At 40.7% G+C, this 24,929-nt stretch overlaps 1 protein-coding gene across 1 annotated transcript in view; it reads right to left on the bottom strand.

Annotated features, from left to right (window-relative positions):
• DNAH11 (dynein axonemal heavy chain 11) overlaps positions 1 to 24,929 on the bottom strand; it is a 352,793-nt gene that overhangs the window by 5,803 nt on the left and 322,061 nt on the right. The window contains exons 74-79 of the mRNA XM_047094654.1: positions 24,297 to 24,524; positions 18,792 to 18,983; positions 15,555 to 15,674; positions 6,213 to 6,455; positions 3,199 to 3,381; positions 3,004 to 3,119 (exon numbers count right to left, since the gene is read on the bottom strand). Of these exons, the coding sequence (XP_046950610.1) occupies positions 3,004 to 3,119; positions 3,199 to 3,381; positions 6,213 to 6,455; positions 15,555 to 15,674; positions 18,792 to 18,983; positions 24,297 to 24,524 (1,082 nt within the window). The remainder of the gene's footprint in view (positions 1 to 3,003; positions 3,120 to 3,198; positions 3,382 to 6,212; positions 6,456 to 15,554; positions 15,675 to 18,791; positions 18,984 to 24,296; positions 24,525 to 24,929) is intronic.

The raw sequence follows: 24,929 nt of genomic DNA, 5'->3' as shown, positions 1-24,929 counted from the left end.
GCTTGGGTGTCTGACTTCAGCTCAGGTCATGGTCTCATGGTTTGTGAGTTCAAGCCCTGCACAGGGGCTGTGTGCTAACAGCTCCTGGAGCCTACTTCCAATTTTGTGTCTCTCTTTGCCCCTTTTCCCATTTGCGTGCTCTCTCTCTCTCTCTCTCTCTCTCTCTCTCTCTCAAAAATAAACATTAAAAAAGCCACGTGTGTAGGCTACAATGTAAAGTGTCTCTGCTAAAATAATAAGGATAAGCATGTAATAAAACTGTTAAACTGACAGAAGCCTGAAAAAAATTGGAATAAAAGTAGAAAAATATAGAAATAAGCACAAAATAAGATGGAAGTCCAAAGTAACCATTATGACAAAACTTAAGTACAATGTAAATATCTTTTATTGGAAATAAAAAATTTGATTTGGGGGGCACTTGGTTGGCTCAGTCAGTTAAGCATGCAACTTCAGCTCATCTCATGGTTTGTGAGTTCAAGCCCCGCATCGGGCTCCATGCTGATAGTGCAGAGCCTGCTTGGGATTCTCTCTCCCTCTCTTTCTGACCCTCCCCTCCCCTTCTCTCTCAAAACTAAAAAAAAAAAAAAAAAAAAAAAAAAAAAAAAAAAAAATGTTGGACATCCACAGCATTCATAGAAATCCAGTGAGTAGCTTTGCTCACTCTTCCAGTTGTTTGCTGCCAGTTGTATAGTGCAACAACGATTTCAGGAATAGATTCCTTAATGCCCCTTACCCATTTAGCTCATCCCCCCCCTCCCACAACCCCTCCAGCAACCCTCAGTTTGTTCTCCATATTTATGAGTCTCTTCTGTTTTGTCCCCCTCCCTGTTGTTATATTATTTTTGTTTCCCTTCCCTTATGTTCATCTGTTTTTCCTCTTAAGGTGAAACACTCTATGAGTGAAGTCCTAGGATTTTTGTCTTTCTCTGACTAATTTCACTTAGCATAATACCCTCCAGTTCCATCCATGTAGTTGCAAATGGCAAAACTTCATTCTTTTTGATTGCCAAGTAATACTCCATTGTATATATGTACCACATCTTTTTTATCCATTCATCCATCGATGGACATTTATTTGGGCTCTTTCTATATACTTTGGCTATTGTTGATAGTGCTGCTATAAATGTGGGGGTGCACGTGTCCCTTCGAAACAGCACACCTGTATCCTGTGGATAAATGCCTAGTAGTGCAACAGGTGGGTTGTAGGGTAGTTCTATTTTTAGTTTTATGAGGAACCTCCATACTGTTTTCCAGAGTGGCTGCACCAGCTTGCATTCCTACCAACAATGCAAAAGAGATCCTCTTTCTCTGCATCCTTGCCAACATCTGATGTTGCCTGAGTGGTTGATGTTAGCCAGTCTGACATGTATGAGGTGATATCTCATTGTGGTTTTGAACTGTATTTCCCTGATGAGTGATGTTGAGCATTTTTTTTTTTCATGTGTTGGTTGGCCATCTGGATGTCTTCTTTGGAGAAGTGTCTATTCATGTCTTTCACCCATTTCTTCACTGGATTATTTGTTTTTTGGGTGTTGAGTTTGGTAAGTTCTTTATAGATTTTGGACACTAACCCTTTATCTGATATGTCATTTGCAAATAGCTTCTCCTATTCTGTCGGTTTCCTTTTAGTTTTGCTGATTGTTTCCTTCACTGTGCAGAAGCTTTTTATTTTGATGAGGGCCCAGTAGTTCATTTTTGCTTTGATTTCCCTTGCCTCTAGAGACGTGTTGAGTAAGAAGTCGCTGCAGCCAAGATCAAAGAGGTTTTTGCCTGCTTTCTCCTCAAGGATTTTGATGGCTTCCTGTCTTACATTGAGGTCTTTCATCCATTTTGAGTTTATTTTTGTGTATGGTGTAAGAAAGTGGCCCAGGTTCATTCTTCTGCATGTCACTGTCCAGTTTTCCCAGCACCACTTGCTGAAGAGACTGTCTTTATTCCATCGGATATTCTTTCCTGCTTTGTCAAAGATGAGTTGGCCATACATTTGTGGGTCGGTTTCTGGGTTCTCTGTTTTGTTCCATTGATCTGAGTGTCTGTTCTTGTTGCACCTTCCATTCTTATGTTGGCACACCTCCCTACACAGCAAACACCTGGCTGCCTATGTGGCAGTTCCAAGGTGCACACATTTTCAGTGTGTAGCCCACAGCAGGTCTTGAACTCATGACCCTGAGATCAAGAGTTGACACTTAACCAAGTGAGCCTTCCAGGTACCCCAAAGTTTTGTTTTTAAGATTTTATTTTTAAAGTAATCTCTGTACCCAACATGGGGCTTGAACTCACAACCGTGAGATCAAGAGTCACAGGCACCCCTCATTTGGAATTCCCATGGGGCCTTCCAATTTAAGGTTCAGAGGACCATTCTGGTTCATGGAAGAAAGACTTAGGAAAGTATGGATTAAAGAAAATTCCATACCAAAAAGACAGGAATGGAGGGAACCTTTCAAACTTTGTGTGTTGACTATGAAGGCCAAGGAGCAGTTGGAGAGAGCCCTGGCTGTGAGGGAGCTGTGAATGTTCGTCCATGGCTTTGGGACACCTCTCTCCACTCACAGCCACACACAGAAGCAGTTGGATTTATGGTGTACTCTACTATGAGCTTTTGAAAGTCAGCTTTGAGATGGCATTGGTAATCAATGGCTTTGAAAATAAGGTATGAAGGGACACGAAAACAAACTCAGGTTACCTCCCATGGCCATTTAAATAACTGAATGAAGGAATTTTATTCCCTACATTTTTGACATGATAAACTGAGGAATTAGGAAGGTCAGGTATTTTGTTCGAGATTAAATAGCTAGTAAGTAAGGGGCTATGACCCCTTGCTTTGACCCTGATTTTCACCTGATTTTTCTGGTGGTAGTTTGTTTGCACAATTATGCAAAGTACGGCCCCAAAGTACTCACAAAGTATAGCCTTCACAGTTCTTCTGACACAACAGTAACTCAGAACGCTGAGCCAGCACCCAGGTGGAGAAAGGCCAGTGGGAGCAGGGAGGGAATCGCTTACCAGTGGGCCAGGCCATAAGTAGATGGATATGCCAGTTTGCTCCAAGCGTCTGGCACTGTGTCATAACTCAGCTGGGACTGCTGGGCTTCCATGTCAGGAGATAACGTCAGCTCCCCCTTGCATGGAGAAAAGAGGCCACATAGTGAGTGCCCTCCAATGTGGGAAAACCTGCTCTGGTACCACTTTTAAACTCACCTTCCAACCAAGGTCTAATTGTTGAAGTGACACACGGATTTCCCGAAGAAGAATATTCATCCTCTCACATTCTTGGAAGCAAACAAGAACATAGGGGCTTCTGTTTGAGGTTTTTTGCATTATCTCCGCCATGTTGAACTCTTCTGGAAGTTTCTCCAAAATGTCATCCAAGACATTCTTAACCTTAAATCATTAACACACACAAAATTTAGCTCCTTTGTATTTCGTTTTTTTAAAGATTCTTTTAAAGTTTATTTTTGAGAGAGAGAGAGAGAGAATATGAATTCCAAGCAGTCTCCATGCTGTCTACACAGAGCCCTACGTGGGGCTTGAACTCAGGAAACCACGAGATCATTGCCTGAGCCAAAACCAAGAGTTGGATGCTTAACCAATGAGTCAACGAGGGGTCCCCTTTGTATTTCATTTTTAGTCACAGGGACACTATCCTTGATGTTTGGAAGTCCCAGAATCTATCCCACAACTCCCAATGATGCTTGCTAATGCATTGAAAACATGTCCGCCACTCCTTGGAGGTGGGCAGATGCACTGCCAACTAGCTCAGCTACCTGTGCATGACCGCAGCCCCTCCCCTTCTTTAGATCCCATCAGGGAGGAGCTACTATTTGTAGTTTTTTCACTGGTAGCATTTGGGGAATTGAAGAACTGTCATGAATTCCATTTCACTTGTGCATGTCAACACAATCAGAGGAAGTGGAACCCCAACATCTGGGTATTACATTTTGTAATCCGCTAATTAAAAAAAAATCATTTTGAAAGTCACACAAACCAAAAATGCCCTTTAAGCTTGAGCTAATTCTGGTGACTATGATGTTGCCCTTTCCAACTGACACAGCCTAAAATTTGGGGAAGCAGTTTAGATCAACGTTTTCAACAACGAGGAAGCCTCTGTCTTCTTTACTTATTGCCCTGAAGAAATAAAAAACTTATACATTAAAGATGCAAAGATGCATACAGTAGTTCAATGTGCATGTTTAGTCTATCCGGTCTCACGGAGCTACGGAAAACCAACAAATACCTAAAGTAGACAAGAGAGTGAAGATAGTGCTGTCTGTCTTCAGCCCCAGGCCACTTTCCCTCTCCCACTGATTTCTGGGATTACTGCCTACAGTTCTGAAAGCATTAACAGCAAGTTGCTTTAGCGCCCGGCAGGTAATTTTTCGGGTCCTGCAGTCTTATTCCTCTACAATAGCTGCACAAAGTACAAAACGGTGTAGTAGGCAAGTTAGGTAAAGGGGTGGCTTTTGGAATCAGCTGGAGTTTGATTTCCTTCATTGGCCCTTTCTAGCTGTCTAGCAAATCACCTAAACTTAATTCTGTAACAGGGATCCTGATACTACTCAGAGCTATTGAGAATTAAATGGTTTCTTCCTAAAGCACTTAAGTGCTTAGCATATAGTAAGCACTCAATAAATTCGTTGCTACAATCTGTTTGCCTATTTGGGGTGTTGAGGTATCTCAAGAGGTTTGCTTTGTAGTTTCTGGTTTAACAGTCAGCTTCTTTGTTGGAAAGAATGAAGCCCAAAAAACAAAATGAAGACCTCATCTACCTCTCTGCTTGTGTTAATACTATAGCTTTTGCCAAATGGGTGATTTTTTTCTTTTTCATCTTCTTAAGGAAAAAAAAAGGTGTAACATTCAGATAAGGGAGATGTTAGTATATGGGATAAAACACCACACAACAAATCCTAAAGCCTCTAAATGACAACCAGTGCCTCAACAAATGGCCATATTTCAAGAAATAATACAGAAAATTCCTGAGACCTCACGATAAGGAAATCTGAGAGTGTGTTCCAACAACCAATCCTTGTCCCTCAAATCCTGATTAATAATTGTGAGGGGAATATGGGCTAATTTATGTGGGGAAAAATAAACTAGTAAGGTTTTAAGTTAACGAGAAATAAGATTTTAATCTAAATGTAAAAAAAGATAGCATTTGATGTCCATTTCTCATCCCCATCATTCTAGGCAATAGATACCTTCAAAAGAATAACGCTAAAAGCAAAACAAAACAAACCAACAACAACAAAAAAAACCAATGCCAGTCTCCCAAGATAATCTAATAAAGACATCATAAAATGACAGAGCCAAAAACACACAGTAAAAAAGCAAGTCACAGATTTGGAGAAGAGGTTTGCCATACATCTATCTGACAAAGGATACACGTTGAGAACAGTCCTTACAAATCTGTAAGAAAAACATTGACAACAATTTTTAAAAAATGGGCAAGCAACTGGAACAGGTACTTCACATGAGATTCTATCCACATGGCTATAACCCCATGAAAAGATATTCAGCATCACCCCTTGACTAAGGAATGCAAAGTTAAAACCATGATGAAATACTACCTTTCACAAAACCTCAAGGAACGAGAACAGGGGACACTTGCACACTGCTGGTGGGAGTGTAAGTGGCACAAGCACTTTTGAAAACTGCTTGGGAATACTGACTGAAACTACATGTTACACCCGGTGATCCAGCAATTCCACTTCTCAGCAGAGAGGGTAAGAAGTATGAGTGGACACCTCTGGGAGTTGCCAGTGCTGGGTGACAAGAGATTACAAGAATGTTCATGGCTGGGATATTCGTAATAGTGAAAAGCTAGAAAGAACCCAAACATCCATCTACTATAGAACGAAGAAAAAATGGCATATTCATACCATAGAATATGAAACAAAAATGAATCACTAGCCCATGCAACAACATGGGTGAATCTCACAAACATAACACAGAATGAAAGGAGCCAGACCTAAATAAGTAGACAGCGCATGAATGGATGTATTTGAAGTTCAAACACAGGCAAAAGCTAACCTATGGTGACAGAGGTAAGATGAGTAGTTACCTTTAGATGGGAGAGGGAGGGATATGCTGACCCTGAGTGTTGGAAATGTTATGTATTTTGATCTAGGTGGTGGTGAGATAGTTGTATAGAAAGGGAGAAATTCATTGAGTTGTACACGCAAGATTAGTTCCACAAAAAAAGAAAGACCCTCTACCTTTTCTTCCGTGGACTGCCCCAGCTCCTCACTGACGAGTGCATTCCTGGGCTGCATCTCCAGCAAAGTTCTGAAGAGAGTGTTCGACATCACCGTCAGGAATTCTATTTCAGCATTTGGGTGGAGGCCATACAGTGCTGGGCTTTCTGGAGGAAGCCTCTCCTCTATGTACTGGTGGTAGCCTGAATAATCTAGATTAGGTGGGGCTGCAAATCCTGGGGCCAGCGTCAGTTCATCTTCCACCTTCGACCACAAAGGAACGGAGTCAGTTATTCCAAGTCTAATTGGGCATGAATCTTCACATCCTAAAACATTTTGAGAACGCTCTTAAGAAGGTCCCAGTGCAATGCTGGGTAGGTAGCAGGCTCTCTAAAATGTTTCACAACCCTTTTGTAATTTGATCATTTGGCCCTGTGTTTGGCACCAGGCTGACCTCTGGGGAGGAGTCCAAGGAACACACATGAATCCCTGCCCCGAGAAGCCTTAGTCCACAGTTTGCCCAGGGCAACATGGTACCTGAACACAGCTGAACCATCTGCCATGTATTGGTCACCCCATCAAATGCTTCAAGTCACTGATTATCCCACACATCTGCAAACATTTTGTAGAGAGAAATGGAGATTAGGAGTAACTTCCCCAGGCAAGATGTTTGATTTAAATCTTAATTCTGAACGCATCTTAGTATGGCTCTATAGGTTTTACTTTCCTAATGTACGCACTTGCCATAATACTCTTCAAGTTATTTTGTACACGATACAGAGTTCTATGTACTCATACTGAGTAAACAGGAGTGTGTATATGTAAGTAACAATTTAGAGGGCACTATCTACAAAGAGCTCAGTGACACTTCCTCATGCCTTTGAGCCACTCAGGGTAGAGTCCACACTGCTCGCCTCCAGATCCACAGACCCGGGACCGGCGTTGGCACATACTGATGCTCAGTACACAGGTGCCTAATGAATGAACGGCAGGAGCGAGGAGGCATTTATCATACCCATGTACTTCATTAAGGCTGCGGTAGAGGAAGACATTCCACGTAGAGGAAGGATCTAAAGAAAGGCAATGTAAAGAGCAATACCCAACCTAAGTTATGTGAATACAGTTCTTCAAAAGGTGACAAAAGAATTTACGGACATGATTCTCTTCCCAGCCAGGAACAGAGTCAGTCAAGTACTTAGAATGGACTACCTCACTCAGCATAATCTCAGATTTTTTCCTGGTGTTTTAGTCGCCAGGGACCCTAACAAACCTGTTTTGATTTTCCTAATCTCTCTTGCTATTAATTCTGGCTCCACGTGCTTAAATGTACAGAGGGGTGTGACTTTTAACACTCACCTAATGGAGCTATTTTAGGCTTAGATTTTCTAAGTCATTTTCTGAAATCGGGGTTTTTCTCTCCAATTTTGTATGTTGTGCCATCTGGTCCCCTCACTCTCACCCAGAGGCAAAGTGAATATTCACGAATGTTTATTCAGTACTAAGTACTCATCACCTAGTATACCACAACAAGCCTTGGAAATATAAAAGGTTCATATAACCTAGTTCTTAAGGGACTCAGTCTGTTGGGGGACAAAAGAAGTGATTTTCTTCACAAGCATGTCACCTGTGAATAATGGCAGTTTGTTCCTGCTCAGACCTGCAAGTCCAGGTTTCCTAGAGAGCCTGCGGCCTCAGAGACAATGCTCAGTGGCTGGCTGTGAATTCCAAAGGCTTTTTAAATATTTGAGTCAGCATTTCTCTTTTGCACTAGGAAGATTTCCAAGTTAGTCTAGTCTTTTATTTTGTGACAAACAGAAATACTGACCAATGCATATGAGAAGGAGCAGCTCGGACCATCTTCCCCACCAGCATCTATTAGCTTGGTTTGTTTCACTCATTGATCTGCATTTTTTATCATTTCACATTTATATATCAGAATCAATTGCCATCTCACTGATTCAGGGTGACCAAAACAGAACTGTGAGGGACAGTTCAACTCACGTTTTTATTCTACAAGATAAATTAGTCAAAATAAAAATATGGGCACAAAATACCAATAATGAAACCAAAAGTTAGAATACATACAAACCAAACTTTATTCTCTAAAAACAAGGACCTGGTCTTCCCCGATGGTGCTCACTAGACTGTTGAAATTTTAACAGCCACAGTTACATTGCCTTTCAATTAAAAACAGAGTTTTAAGCAAAGACACAAACCCAAAAGTGGAACCACTTAAACACGTTAAAATGCCATGGGGACTGCAAATTTGTTTCAGCGCATATTCCTACAGTGCTGGTGGGAATGCAAATGGCTGTACTTTCTGGAGAGACAGGCAGTCTTTACAAACAGGCCCAAAGTGCCTTTTATATGTTCGTTAATGAGCAAAACAAAAGAGCCACAAAGGAAAGGTAAGGGCTTGAGGTTTACAGCCAGCCAGATGTGGTTCAGTTCCCATCCCTGAAAGGTTTGGTTGCTGGTGGCCTTTCAAAATGACAGTTTATCTGAGTTTCAATCTTGTCAGTGATGTTCCTCATAGCAGCCTACTGATAGTGGCTGTGGGAATTTACACGTGTGCAAACAGCTAGGCACGCCGTAAGTAGACTTTTACGTTAGTTTGAGTCTTTTCTGCGTCCTAGGAACATCCAGGTACATTTTGATTTTCTGGAAGGAAAAAGACAACCTGAAGAAAGTTCCACTCTAAATTCCTACCACGATGTCAAAGTTTGAAAAGTGAGTTTTAGTTGATACGGGTACATATGTGTTCTCTTTCTCCTTTAAGAACACTGTAAAGATTTCAGTGTGTTCAAGGACTCCTGGTTCTGAATCCCTTCCCACTCAAGGCCTTCACGAAAAGCTCCTGCTTGTGGACGGGGTCAGAACCGTACAGCTCTCTGCCTACTGACTATCTTGCCTTTGGGACAGGGCTTTTGAGAAGGTTACTGTTACTCCTCAAAGAATCAATAATTCTAAAGAGACATTTCTCCAAAGAAGATAAACAAATTCTCAATCAGCACATGAAAAGATGCTCCACATTATTAGCGTTCAGGGAAATGCCAATCAAAACCACAATGCAATACCATTTCACACTTACTGAGATGGCTTAAAAAAAATGTGAACAAGGGTGTTGGCAAGGCTATGGAGAGAGTACAACACTGATACATTGCTAGCAGGGATATAAAATGGTACAACCACTTTGGAACACTAGTGTGGCAGTTCCTTCAAATGTTAAACAGAGTTGCCATATGATCCAACAATTTCACTCCTAGGTATATACTCAAGGGAAATGGAAACACATGTCCACACAGATACTTGTTCATAAATGTTCATTTGCATCGTTATTCATGATAGCCAAAAAGTGGAAACGACCCAAATGTCCGTCAACTGAAGAACGGATAAAGAAAATGTATCCATACGATGGACTGCTATTTGGCCATAAAAAGGAAGCACTGACATGTTACCTATAGCATGGGTGAACCTTGAAAACGTTAAGTGAAAGCGAACACAGAAGGGTACATATCCTACCACTCTATTTATAGAAAATGTCCAGAATAGGCAAATCTAAAGAGACAAAAAGATCAGTTGTTGCCTGGGGTTGGGGAGTTGGGGAGAGGATGGTGAGTGACTCCTAACGGGTATGGGGTTTCTTTGGGGGGATGAGGTGTTCTACAACAGACTGTGGTAAGAGCTGCACAAAAAACTGTGGATTGTCCAACTGAGATTGGGAAGTTTCAATTTATCTCAATAAAGCTATTTAAAAAAAAATGGGATCATACTCAAGGAGAACAAGCCTCCACTTAATGAAAAAAAAAATCAAGGATTTGAAGTCCTTGTTGGAGAAATCAGTGGCAGGCGCAGTTATTAGACATTGGGAAAGCCAGAATCCTGCCTCTCTGTTGACTCTGTATGACTGTTGTCCTTCTTACATTTTGCTTTCTGATATTCTGGCATTTATGTTTTTTTATTACTTTTTAAGTTTATTCATTTTGAGACAGAGAGAGAGAGAGAGAGAGAACAAGCAGGGGAGGGGCAGAGAGAGAGGGAGAGAGAGAATCCGAAGCAGGCTCCACGGGGTCAGAACAGAGCCCGACTCTGGGCTCGTTGTCACGAATGATAAGGTCATGACCTGAGCCAAAACCAAGAGTCAGACACTTAATTGACTCTGCCACACAGGCGCCCCTGGTATTCCGGTATTTAATAAGACTCACCTCCTCTGCCGTCTCTCAAAGTATATGACAAGAAGTTCCCAGTTGATTGTGAGTCTAAACGAGTGAATTTTCCCTAAATGCCATGGCCTCAAAGTGCTGTGAGGAATTTTCAGAAATCACTCGAAGTTAAATTATATTATCATGATGTCTTTAGAGCTGACAGGTGCATTAGTGATTTTGTGGACAGTACCTTCATTTTACAAGTGAATAAACTGAGGCACACAGAGGTCCTGAGCAAAGCTGGACAGCAAGTTAGTGGCAGAACCAGAAGCTAGAGCTCTGGTCTCCTGGATTGTCAGGTTTTGTTTGCGACACGACCCTGTGGCACCCTCCATGCACAGAGCGGACACGAGTCAGTGTTTTGTTGATCTATGCCCCAGATACCGCAAACAGATCTGCTCTCGCAATGATGTAGCACACTGCAGACAAAGTCTGTGCTCTGGGGAGTCTGACTGTGAGTTCAAATCCTGGTTTAGCTACTTACCAACTGTGTGACCTCTGTGAATCTGGCTTTCTTTTTTGATTACGTGGGATATTAATACCCATTTTGCACGATAATGGTGAGGAGAAGAAATAATACTCATGAATTGTGTAGTACTTACCTCTGGCACAGAGAAGGTTTTTAATAAATGGTTTTCATTGTTATAATCATAGATGATAGTCAAGTATGAAATACATATCATGTAACTTTATACTTATAGATAAAATACCTTCCGTTTTTAGCATGTTGCTCTAACCTTGTACTAATGTTCAAACCTGACAATGGTTGTTTTGTAGATGAGGAAACTGAGGCTCAGGAGATGTGTCTAAAAGCAAATACAGGGGGAATCGAATGTGAACCCTAGTATTGTTTATTTCAGAGCTCAGCCTCCTAATTGTTACCCTATATTACCAGAACAGTTTTTTTTTAATGTTTACCTTTGAGAGAGAAAGAGTGAGAGACAGCGAGAGAGACAGAGACAGAAAGACAGAGAGTGTGTGTGTGTGTGTGTGCACGCACAGAGTTGGGGCAGAGAGAGAGAGGCAGACACAGAATCTGAAACAGGCTCCAGGCTCTGAGCTGTCAGCACAGAGCCTGACACAGGGCTCAAACTCATGAACTGTGAGAACATGACCTGAGCCACCCAGGCGCCCCACCCAGTGCTCATCCCAACAAGTGCCCTCTCCTCAATGCCCATCACTCATTTTCCCCTCTCCCCTGCCCCCCATCACACTTGGTTTGTTCTCTGTATTTAAGAGTCTTTTATGGTTTGCCTCCTTTCCTCCCTCTGTAACTATTTTTCCCCCTTCCCTTCCCCCCTGGTCTTCTGTTAAGTTTCTCAAGATCCACATACGAGTGAAAACATGTTATCTGTTTTTCTCTTATTTCACTTAGCATAATACCCTCCAGCTTTTGGGTGACCTGATACCTTATTTTCCAAAAGTAACTTACTGTATCACCTGTTTAGCATTGCCAAATATACACCTTACGTGGAAGAATAATTAATAATAATTCCCTAACTCTGGCCAGAGACCCCCTAAGGCACACTGCTGTCAGGGAACCCTCTCCCAGTGCAACCTCACTTACCCAGCAAGAAACTCACTCAGCCTCCTAAAGGGCAATACCACTGAAAACATTCCGAGGGAAACTTTAAATCCCACACCATTAATGGGTTGCTCTCTTGATCATGTTTCAGTGCAACCAAAGATACTAATTTCTAAATAAGTTAACCCACATGAGAAGTAGTGAAAAGACTTCCTGCAAATGCACAAGTGTTAGATCAAGTTCCTACTATAAAAAGCAAGAGCAGGAAACATGTGCAAGCGAACAGAATAACTGGGGTTTTGCAGCATCTAACACCAAGTCAGTAAGTGCTTTTAACTTCCTTTGTTGAGTTGAGAAGGCAGCACTGTCTGGGGCAGAGGCAAGACAGCAAATGACGCATTTCTTTCTTTTTAAATTATTTATTTATTTTTAAAGGGTTATTTACATATTTAAGTAATCACACCCAACATGGCACTGGAACTGAAAGAGATCAAGAGTCACGTGCTCCACCCACTGAGCCTGCCAGGTGCCCTCCCTGCAAAAGAAGCATTTCGATCCTGGAAACGTCAGCAGATCTGCATGGAAGGGTGGATACGGGAATTTCTAAAGGGTTCACACACACTCCAGTGCCGTTCCTGAGGTTCTATCGTCTCTTATGTATTGTACAACTCTGTGAATGGGAGCTCAGCCTTGTGAAGGTTAATGGACTGCCTAGTTTGGCAACAGTAATTGGCTCCCTATCCTCAGGCCAGAGCCTGAGAGGGAACATCAGCAGGAGCTTCTCACTCTGCCCCTTGACCTCCACCATCATTTGGAGAAACCAACCTCTGTAAAGGTCGCATGCCCAACACTGTTTATCTTTCCCATCTCCATGGAAACCTACTCCCAGACCTCTTCTGAGGAGTGACTTCCAATTGTATTAAATTGAAAGTGTCTTTCTGACCTGTGAAATCCTGCTCATTAGAACTAAGGAAAGACCAGGAGACTCTCCGCAAAAAAAACAAATAATGGTCACACAGCAGCAAAGTTTTTTTTGTTTTTGTTTTTTGGTTTTTTTTGCATTGTTCCCAAATTGTTTAACATTAAAAGTAGCAAAAAAAAAAAAAATCTGTCCCCAATTTTCTATATTAGACTACATACAATATAACCTATTTTCTTATATGTGATTATATTACTTCTCAAAATAGACTCAAGGAAGGGTATCAAAATTACGTAATGCTTTTAGGAGATGAAGTTCAGAGAAATTATGAACAGGAGGTTGCTCAAACCATTAAAAAATATGGCACTACTTTCTATTATATGTTTACAGTCCTTGGCATATTTTATTTTATTTAAATTCCAGTTAACATACCATGTAATATTAGTTTCAGGTATGCAATATAGTGACTCAACCCTTCCATACATCACCCAGTGCTCATCACAAGTGCATTCCTTAATCCCCATCACTGATTTTAGTCATCCCCCCACCCACCTCCCTTCTGATAACCATCGGTTTATTCTCTATGGCTAAGAGTCTGTTTCTTGGTTTGCCTCTTTTTTTTTTTCTCTCTGTTTGCTCATTTGTTTGGTTTCTTAAATTCCATATGGAATCATATGGTATTGGTCTTTCTCTGACTTATTTCACTTAGCCTAGTACTCTCTAAATGCCTCCACATTGTTGGCACATGGCAAGATTTCATTCTTTTTTATGGGTAATATTGCACTGTATGTATGTGTGTGTATGTATGTGTGTGTGTGTGTGTGTGTGTGTGTGTGTGTATGTGTATATACACACCACATCTTTATCCATTCATCTGTCAATGAACACTTGAGCTGTTTCCATAATTTGGCTATTGTAGATAATACTGCTATAAACAACAGGATGCATTTATTCCTCTGAATTAGTATTTTTGTATTTTGGGGGTAAGTATCTAGTAGTAAGATTGCTGGATCATAGGGTAGTTCTATTTTTAACTTTTTGAGGAAACCTCATACTGTTTCCCAGAGTGGCTGCACCAGTTTGCATTCCCACCAACAGTGTAAGAGGGTTCCCCTTTTTCCACATGCTTGACGACACCTCGTTTCTTATGTTATTAACTTAAGTCATTTGACAGTGTGAGGTGATACCTCATTGTCATTTTCATTTGTGTTTCCCTGGTGATCAGTGATGTTGAGCACCTTTTCATTTATCTGTTGGGCATCTGTATGTCTTCTTTGGGAAAGTGTCTGTTCATGTCTTCTGCCCTTTTTGTTTTAATGTTTATTTACATACTTTTGAGAGAGAGAGAGAGAGAGAGAGAGCGCGCGTGTGTGCACAAGCCCGGGAGGACACAGAGAGAGAGGGAGACACAGAATCCAAAGCAGGCTCCAGGCTCCGAGCTGTCAACAAAGAGCCTGATGTGGGGCTCGAAATCACAAACTGGGAGATCGTGACCTGAGCTGAAGTTGGACGCTTAACTGACTGAGCCACCCAGGCACCCTTCTTCTGACCATTTTTTAATTGGATTATTCATTTTTTGAGTGTTAAGTTGTATAAGTTCTTTATAGAATTTGGCTACTAACCCTTTATCAGGTATGTCATTTGCAAATATCTTCTCCCATTCTGTAGGTTGCCTTTTAGTTCTGTTGATTGTTTCCTTCACTGTGCAGAAGCTTTTTATTTTGATGATGTCCCAACAGTTTATTTTTGTTTTTGTTTCCCTTGCCTCAGGAGACCCATCTAGAAAGAAATTCCATGGCCAATGTCAAAGAAGTTACATTGGCACTATGTTAAACACAGTTGGTGTCTTGTTCAAGCAAAAACAAAGATGGCATGGTACAGGGTGCCTTGCATTTCTAAGAAATAAGGCAACGGCCATGAACATGGAGGCCTTGGTGAGAGAGCATGAAAAAAAAGTGTGGCCACCACTTGTAGTTATTTCAATATGGAAAACAGGGACTGAGCACGTTTTCCAGGAATGCAGCCTGGATGCAAACTGAGTGCTTATTTGATCTGTCCAGATATTGGGTTGGTAAAATGAGAAATAGGAAAAGGAGTGTGGTCTCTTTCAACTTCCAGTACAGTGGGTACTCTACCCTTCCTCACAGACAGAAAAACTGAGTTCTCACATCACATTTTTCCTGAGGATGTACATAGTTAAGAGTTAGTGATCAAAATTTAGAATACTCCATGGCTTCCGTGACGGGGAGAAAACTATACATTTCACTTATATTAGAACCCCAAATTGAAATCAGTACACCTATCTTCTGGCTGGAGCTCTTGCCCATGGGAGTGGGTTGTTGTCCTGGGGCAAGCCACGCTTCAGTGTCTCCCAAAAAATAGGCTAACAGTGTCAGTTCTGCATACCGTCCAGGGTTATTCCAAAGATCCGGACAGTCGGTGAATGTGCCCTTCACCTGGGCACAGCACAGCAGACGCGCACAGACATCACCCAGGAGGTCTTGGTGAAACAGATTCTGATTCCATAGCTCTGGGATGGAGCCCAAGACTCTGCACAATTTCTAACACATTTCTAAACTCCTTGATGGTAGGCCAGAATATACTCACAAAAGGCCACGACGCCTCAGTAATATTTAAGTATTTATATAGTGACATTAGTTAAAAAAATCTTACTAGAATTTTCTTCTCTGTAAAATCAATTGAAAGTGCCTTACCAGAGATGGATTAATGAATTTGTCCAAATACACCCGACACAGTCTGCGATCCCAATCATCTGTGATGTGTCCCCCATACATGATCTCACCAAAGAGATAACGGAGATCTTCCCACGGGACCTGGGAGGGAGATCACACAAGTGTTCATTTCCAGGCCGATGCAACGGTCTCAGAGTGGTCAACTAGCAGCACATGCCTCTCTACAAGCTCCTCTAACACAGCGTTCCCTCAAATCCCCATCAACAGGAACATTTAAAAGAGGTTCAGAAATTGTTTAGGTTTCTCCATAGAATTTGAGAGAATTATTTTCAGTGTGTTTTAATACATTCAGTGAAAAGTCACTAATACTGGACTTTTTTTTAAAAGGAAGTGTGATTTAAATCTTATTTATTTTGAGACAGAGAACGCGCTTATGCATGTCCTCCTGCGAGCGGAGGAGGGGCAGAGAGAGAGAGGGAAAGAAAGAATCCCAGGTAGGTTCCACACTGTCAGTTCACAGCCCAGTGTGGGGCTCGAACCGATGAACCGTGAGATCATGACCTGAGCCCAAGTCGGATGCTTAACCAACTGAGCCACCCAAGCACCCCAACAATGAACTTTTGATGCAGATTTTAAAGCAATTGTTCCTAGAACACGTCATGTAGGTAAACTTTAAACATTCAATATCTCATCTAAAAATTAAGAAAAGGTATAACTTTGCAGGGCCTTTCAGGTATGACATGTTTTTATGATCTGATTTAGAGCACGTTTTATGATCTCATCTAGGCAAAGAAAGAAAATGCTACACAATCTGAATTTGGGGTGCATTTACACCTCTATTGCCTTGCAAAAATCCAGGCAGACCAATCCCCTTGCTACAGACTGATGTGAGGGCTGGGTTTATGGCACGACTGGCCTACATGACTGTTCTGAGGGTTGGAACTAATGATTGTACCATGTGGTATTCAAGAAATAACGGTATCTCTTTATTTGGCTTCACGGGATTTGAAGCCTCTCTCTGCCCCCCTTTAGCTTCCTCTGGGTTTGCAAAACATGCCAGTCTGTGATGAAGCCTTTCTAGACAGGAACCTTTATACCCTCAAGGGCAGTAGATTGCCTCCCAACAGTTCAAGTAAAAACTTAATTATAGCCTTCATTTGTTGCATGATGTGACAGAACAAGTAAAATTGCTTCAACTATTCCAATGTACTTGCTACAAGTTTATTTGAATTTGAATAAATGGACCTCAAATATGTCTTTCTTTTAAGCCGGTCTGATGTGAGTGAGCAATGAGAGAGGTGAGTGGACTGTACCATGCTCCCTTCGGGCACCTTCCATCCTGTCCTTCTGAAATGGACGGGAAACGAAGACCTCTCCATTTCATTTCTCTGAGTACGTTGAAGTAATACCCATTAGGCATTCTACCATCTGATATGTATCTCCCTCAAGATTTTAATCAGCCAGGGAACTATTCTTTTTTACATACGCATTCCTGAAAAGGGCAATTTGTACCACCTAACTCCATGTACATAATAACTTAACTCCCAAATCCTGGTAACTTGCTTCACCATGTGTGGTAAATGACTTGGGTCTAGACATCTGAGAGAGCAAAGGGTGTCAAAATCCGAAAGCTGTGTTGATCCAGGAACACCACTGGGGGCAGTGGCAGACAGGACCCACTTGGCTCCCTGGGGTTGCCACCTCTCAGGATGTGAGAGCTGGAGAGAGACAGGAATCCGGTCCTCTCCTTCTCCCCTTCATTTCTTTCTTTTTTTTTTTTTTTAATTTTTTTTCAATGTTTATTTATGGGACAGAGAGAGACAGAGCATGAACAGGGGAGGGGCAGAGAGAGAGGGAGACACAGAATCGGAAACAGGCTCCAGGCTCTGAGCCATCAGCCCAGAGCCTGACGCGGGGCTCGAACTCACGGACCGCGAGATCGTGACCTGGCTGAAGTCGGACGCTTAACCGACTGCGCCACCCAGGCGCCCCTCTCCCCTTCATTTCGAACTCTCCTGTGAACAGGATTCAGCTGAAATGGGATAATACTCTTTGTCTCAGCCTCAGTATGGACTTGTATGAAAGTTTTAAGTGGTCCATTTCACTTTCTAGCCAGAACTATTGTAGTAGCCAACCTTACATGTGACATTTTAAAGAAAACGTGGTAAGATCAACACAGAATATTACTTATTAGGAAAGTCAAAATATGCTCAAATTTTATACATTTAAAAAATGATAGATATGGAATGTTGATCATCACATACCATATTAAAACCATATATTGTGGTTACAACCTGCTCAAAATACGTTGTTTGGGAGAGCAACCCACATGATATACTAAGTGTACCTATTTTGATAGCAGTCAAATCACCTCTAAAGCTTGAGAAAACTGAGTTGATAACAAAAATTGTAACAACGGCTACCAGAAGAACATAAAGCAAACCTTAAGACACAGAAATATGCAGGAGTTCTAGAAACTTATAGAACGGTGTTGTTGTCCAGAGCACAACACCCGGTTGTTTTTGACAAATAGATCTCAATTTGAACAGATTGAACTTAATGGAAAAAGTTTCTTTTGTGAAGACTAAGCCAGAAAATCCTTACAAATGGTTCTTCCGTTTGGAAATCCAATCACTGGGTTTACAAGAGTTTGCACAAATGTTCTTGATGAGGCATTCCCATCCCCACCTGTAAAACACATTTTAGCTATGAAATAAAATCATTCATCTACCTTTAACTTCCAATCAAGGGGAACATTACTGAGAAAGTCACAACAAGGTGGCATCCTTAATACATAATAATGACATATGCAGGAAATGCACCATTATTTATACATGTGACGCGCTGTAAATTGCTTCCATCATAAGAACTAATTGTAGTGATTATTAATGCAGTGTTATGAACTGTCAGAATTGCTGTATGTAATTACATTTGTGCAAATGCTTCATTACCTGCCTAATGAATCTGGCATATATGCACATGTAAACCACTGTTTTTGTTAACATAATGAAGGACATTTTTTTTTATGCACTAAGCTGCTGATGTAGAACTGGTTTGACCTATCTTATGAAGTTCGAGCATCCACTGCTGGAAAACCTTTGATCTGGTTTCTTTTCACACTTGGCAGAAGATGCATATATAGTGTCAGCTATTTCAATAATAGCTTCAGAAGAGAAATTACGGTCCATTTGATAGTGGCCAAAGACTGACAGATTCAGTACACTCTTTGGAAGAGGTTATCTGACCACTGGCACTTACGTTAGGGTTTGCCTCTAAGTAGTTGTAGAGGACGCCTGCACAGACGGTGAGGTCTCCAGGATTGAAAGGATAGCTGCGGCTCCAGCCCTGGGGGCCAAACCTTAGTCTCCCAGCGACACAAGCGTGGAAGTAGCACAGAGAAAAAAGGATGCTTTTAAACTCCTGCTCCTTGGAGCACGCTTCAAGTGTATCCTGGGAGAGAAGAAAAATCGTTGATTCTCCCTCTGTATGGTTTCCAAGGGCAAGGGTCTGAGTTTTCGATAATCTTGCACAAAACTTGGCAGGAGATCTCGGACAGGGGTAACATGCAGTTTTAAGCATGGCTGCCCATCCTTTGAGGGGGGTAATAGGAGACTGACCATTTGGCGTTTGCCAGTCTGTTAATTTAAGGCAAATGCTTTCACTTTGCTTCAGTTATTTTACTGAACGCTTCTAAATTCACTAGAAAATGAGACCATTCATTTTGAGCAGTGATAATACTGCTTGATATCATTTTCCCCTGCAAAATTCTCCTTGAAAAATCTAGATGGCCGAAGGACACCATCTTAGTTTCATCAGCGTAGCAGGATACTACTTAACCTCAGCCCTGCATTTCCCGGGGCTGGCCACCCATCAAAAAACGATTTCCATCCTCTCTTGAAACCAGATGTGCCATATGACCAAGTTCTTGCCAACAGAATTTGAGCAGAAGTGATGTGTACAATTTTCATGCCATTTACTTAAAAGGAAATCGCTCGCCCTGGTTGTCACTCTTTTCCTTTTTTGTGGGCTAGAAATGATGACGACTAGCCAACCATGGAAGCCATGAGTGAGTTATGGTAGAGGCACCTACCAGCCCGGGTGTGTGCCTGACCTCATGAAAGAGAGCTGCCAACTATATGGGAGAGAGGTTACCTCATTTGGATCACTGTAATTTTGTACTGTACCTGAACTAATATAATCACCCTGACAAATGGTTTCCTTCCAATGAACTTAAAAGTAGAATTCATTGCTGGGTTGAGAGGATGGCATATGGAACATTGGAAAACACACACCCTGTAGGCTAGATCTGTAACTTGTGGTTTTTTTTTTTTTTTTTTTTTTTTAATCACAGAGGGAAAATTAAATCCTGGCATGCTGACATGGTTATGGCTCCCACAGCTATGAAATTAAAAGGTGTACAACAGGCATCCACTCTTTGGCTTAAAGGGAGTAGTACTTTATTCTCACATTTGACGGTTCTGTGAGGCCAACAAGGATTACTTCAATTGATGTTGGGCAGCAGAGGAAGATAAGGCCAGAGATTCGTCTTCTTGCTTTGTCCTTTAAAATGGTCAAATTACAGCCAGTCCACATTTGGATCTGACAACTGGGCCATCTACCAAGTATATTTAGCACCTTCAGGGTGGGAGTTCAGAGGTGGTCTCTCAGGCAACTCCTAGTGTAAGTCTAAACCAAGACAAGATTTGTCCTCTTGTTCCAAGACTAGAAGAAGCTTTTTAGTTTCTTTCCGACTATCATCAGAATTCTGGGTTACTACCAGATATAGTTCTAGAACTGGCGAGGCCACCCACAGTGCACACCCCACTAAATCATTAGGACATTCTAAAGCACTGAGCCATTTCTAGGTAATTTATGGGGCTTGAAAATATATGACCATTAAACATAACATTTCCACAATTAAACACGAAATAAAAGACAAACTTGTGAGAGAAAAAAATAGAAACCACAAAATTGGAATTAATCTTGAAGAATATAAACATATATTAGTTTTGTTTAGGTATTTTTAAATGTTTATTTTTGAGACAGAGAGAGAGAGAGCGAATGTGAATGGGAGTGGGGGAGGGGCAGAGAATACCAAACAGGCTCTGCACTGACAGCACAGAGCCTAAAGTGGGACTCCAACTCACCAACTACAAGATCATGACCTGAGATGAAGTCGGACACTTAACCGACTGAGCCACCCAGGCGCCCCTCAAAATATACTGGTTTTAAATGTAAAAAACTTCTAGGAGATGAAACAGAAGCATCAAACTTTTACTTAGGAATTATGATCTAACAAGCCTAACCCCTCCCTAAATTACATATAGTCCAGAGGAAATGAAGATCCTATAATAATCAAGTACATTTATTCCATCTATATTTCATATAATTGATTTAGTTTTATCCTCAGCACTAAAGAATTACAACTTAATGCTCATTATGCTCTGATAATACAAATGCCACTGGAAGAAAATATGAAGCAAGCTTTTCTAATTAGGAAAAAGTATGACTCCACCTAACACTCTACATTTCAGGTCAATCATATTTTTATAAACCAAATGATGAGCAAATTAATATCAGAAAATATGCAAATAGCACTGTGAATACAGAACAGGCATCCACACACACATAACAGGGTTGTATGCACACAGATGCCAATTTTACATGCAAAGCTACCAATTATTTGTTTCTGCTGTAAATCTTACAGAAAAAGAAATCTATACCCTGACTTTAAAAATGTAGTTATTGGGGCGCCTGGGTGGCTCAGTCAGTTAAGTGTCTGACTTCGGCTCAGGTCATGATCTTGTGGTTCATGAGTTCGAGCCCCGCATCGGGCTCTGTGCTGACAGCTCGGAGCCTGGAGCCTGCTTCCGATTCTGTGTCTCCCTCTCTCTGACTCTCCCCCCATTCATGCTCTCTCTCTGTCTCAAAAATAAATAAACGTTAAAAAAATTTTAAAAAATGTAGTTATTATCTGGTTATGAAAAGAGTCTAAACAGTATTCCCTTAGCACATCTTCAAAAGGCAGGTGCTACTGAGCTGAGATACATAGGGAAGCAGCATCCCACAAGAAATAGTTTTTTACATCTTGGTTACTTAACGATTGCCTTTACAAAGATATTCTGGAATGCTCCGAAAAGGACTACTTTTTTTTAAAGTTTTATTTATTTATTTTGAGAGAGAGAGCATGTGCAGAGGAGGGGCAGAGAGAGGAGAGGGAGAGGGAGAGGATCCCAAGCAGGCTCTGTACTGTCAGCATGATCATGACCTGGGCTGAAATCAAGAGCTAGACGCTTGACCAACTGAGCCACCCACGCACCCCAATAAAGGACTAATATTAAACTTTGTTCCTTATGAACACACATATCAAAGTTCAGAGGTAAATTCTGATTTGGGGGTAAGATTAAAAATACACATTTAATTTGATTTGAATATTAAAACATGTAAAAACATAAAAACACCCAAACAAAACAGTTCATTTGTCTGGATCCCTTGGGTGCTTTTTCATCTGAGAAAGACACCCAGACAACATGGGTGACTGGGACTTGTTTCCCTAACCTGGATGAGTACCCAAGGTCCATGTCACAGGCTTCAGCTACCTAAGACCATGGCAGCAACACAGAACACCCACGATGATACAAGTAGCCTTGGGAAAGTGGCAAGTCTGTGATACAGATCACTAGCTGCCTGTCCTAAAAGGTCTCACTGCCAACTTTGAGCTGGGCACATGGCTGTCCAAGGTAAATGGACTTCTCCCAGCCTCTCTTGAGCTAGGGAACACAATGTAACTCAATATGACCAGTGAGGTGAAAGGAGAAATACTGTGTATTAACTCATAGGAAGCATCCTTAAAAGAAAGCAAACACGTATCCATGGTCATCTTCTTTGTTCCGGCTTTTATCCTACTGTCAGGAACATCGACATGGGGACTGCCACCTGGGACTCTGGCAAGTCCATTCTAGAAACAGTGCACTGTAAAACAACTAGACTGATAACTTTGTGTGACACACTTAACTCTGAATGACCTACCTCCAGAATCCTCATGTGACAGAAATACTTTAACCTTTTTTAAACCACTGTTGTTTTGTACTTCTTTCATAGGTAGCCAACCATAATTCTAACTGATTAAAGGGCACTGGGAACCTATTCACAGATGACCAGGGAGTACAGGTGAATACCCTTGAATTGCATCATGTGAGTAAAACCACATTTTGTTTTCTAACATGACAGGTCAGCATTCATAAAAGACTATTCTAAAATTTTTAGATTTTCTTTAGAGTTTTTGTTGGTTTGGTTTTGGCTATAGCAGGTTTGATAGGAAGTTCATTAAATGAATAACTTTGATTATCTTTGTTTTTGCCACTTATGATCAAATTTAGTCTTAATATTTTGGAGGGTCCTTTACTACTAGATAAATATTTCCTCTTGAAGTATGTAAGAGTCTTTCCAGTAAATGTAAACTTCAGTTAATCTAAGTGGCCTTCCAAGTAATAGTCAAAAGAACCAATACTTTAATAAATAAATGAGAACAGGAGAAAGGATTCTCCTATGATTATATGCAACAAATTTTTAAATGTGTATGTCCCTGGGAAGAGTATCCCTAGTTTTATTAGATTGTCAGAGAGGTCCTTACTAAAACAAAAAACAAAAAAAACAAAAAAACAAAAAAAGGTGGGCTGAAGCTTATTTGTTCATAAAATGCTCACTTTTCACAAATACAGACAACTGTTCTAGGGGGCTGGATAAATCCTATATAAATATATCCAAAAAATCCTCTTTTGTACTAGCTTTGTGAAAGAGCTTGAGAATGTCCTAAGTGTTCAGAAACTATAAATTGACAGATAAAAAAAATACATGCCTGCCAGAATTCACCAAAAAATATACTGAATATATATAATAGATTCAACAAGATTTTTTAAGTACCTTCTGTTTACACAGTCTACTGTGTTTACATAGGCTATACATTAATTATTTAATTAGGTAATTAACTGTATTCTTCAACAATATAATCTAAGGTGGCCCAGAAGATACTGATGAAAAAGTGAAGCATACTTCATACAGAATCATAATATTTCTAACAGGAAGCTTAATATTTACCACCAAATCTTATGTATTTTCTCTTTGGAATTCATTCTACTTCTCCGAATAAGAATACTGTTTCCCAAGGGTGGGAAATCAGAGGGAATGGGAACTCAGAGACACAACCACAAAGGAAACTTGCTTAAAAGACTTGAATAGATAGATGTGATAATTTGGACAAGGAGAATAATGATGATCAAAGTATATTTATTAATTTATTTTAGATGGAAATAAAGATATAAGTAAGAAGGCAACATGGATATAATCTGAAAAGATGGTTTAAGTTTACTCACATCAAAACCAGATCTAAAGCATTAAATATTATACTGAAATCCTTCCTAAGTAATTACTGTTGTCACTCTCAAGAACATTAACAGGAGTAATGATGGCTCTTCCTCTTCCTGTGCTAGGAGATACCAGCCTACCATGTTTGTCTTCAATAAGTAGGTTCCTCAGAAAGGGATGTAATTTACTCTCCTTAAACATGTGGCTTGTAGTTTTATGGCAAAACACAGATTTTTTTTGGCCACTGGAATAGGCAGTGACAGGTGATCCTTTCAAGAGATTAAAACACACTCTGAGATTTCACTTCATCTCTCTGCACAAGACACCTGAGTAGATAACGGCTCCATGGTTTTGTGAGAAGACCCTGACCACTGTCAGACCAGGCTTCTGCTTTCTTACCTGATCAAAGTTGTAGAGGGCGGCATGCAAATTGGCCAGCATCCCTGTGGGGGGTTCATTGGTAATTTTAATGGAATTTTCCAGGAGTCCTTGAGGGATGATGTGTTCACTTGGTGTAGGTGCAGATTTGGCACTCATGAAAACTCTGTAATCTCTGTGGCTTCCTTGGCTGAATCGTTCAAGGAGTTTCTCCAGGGTTCCTAGCCACTTGGCTACCAAATGGACATTCTGAAAAACAGTATGGCTCATAACTCCTGTGAAACTAAAGGATATTACTTAAATTATGGGATCACAACATATTCCTATATATAAATGTATATATATTTCCTATATTTAAATTTAATGTATTAAATTAAAGGATTTAATTTTTCCTTTATTATCATGTTAGGGAACAAAACCAAACACCAAAATACACCTGTACATGGAACACATTTAGGGCTCCAAATCACCATAGGTTATTTTTGTTAACCCAAATCTCCTTCCAACAACACTTACCCACATCCAACACCCACCAATCACCTTTGAGATGGAGTTCCTGATAATTTTCATTGTTACAGTTTAAACTCAATTATTGAGACCTATCTGGTTAGTTTAGTAAAGTATAAAAACTAAAAGCTAGCAATGTACCTGATC

This window comes from Lynx rufus, unplaced genomic scaffold (assembly GCF_022079265.1).
Source record: "Lynx rufus isolate CCGP_SWC_20201006 ecotype Redwood Valley unplaced genomic scaffold, mLynRuf1.p SCAF_4, whole genome shotgun sequence".
NCBI lineage: Eukaryota > Metazoa > Chordata > Mammalia > Carnivora > Felidae > Lynx > Lynx rufus.
This window is presented reverse-complemented; position numbering and strand designations above follow the sequence as displayed.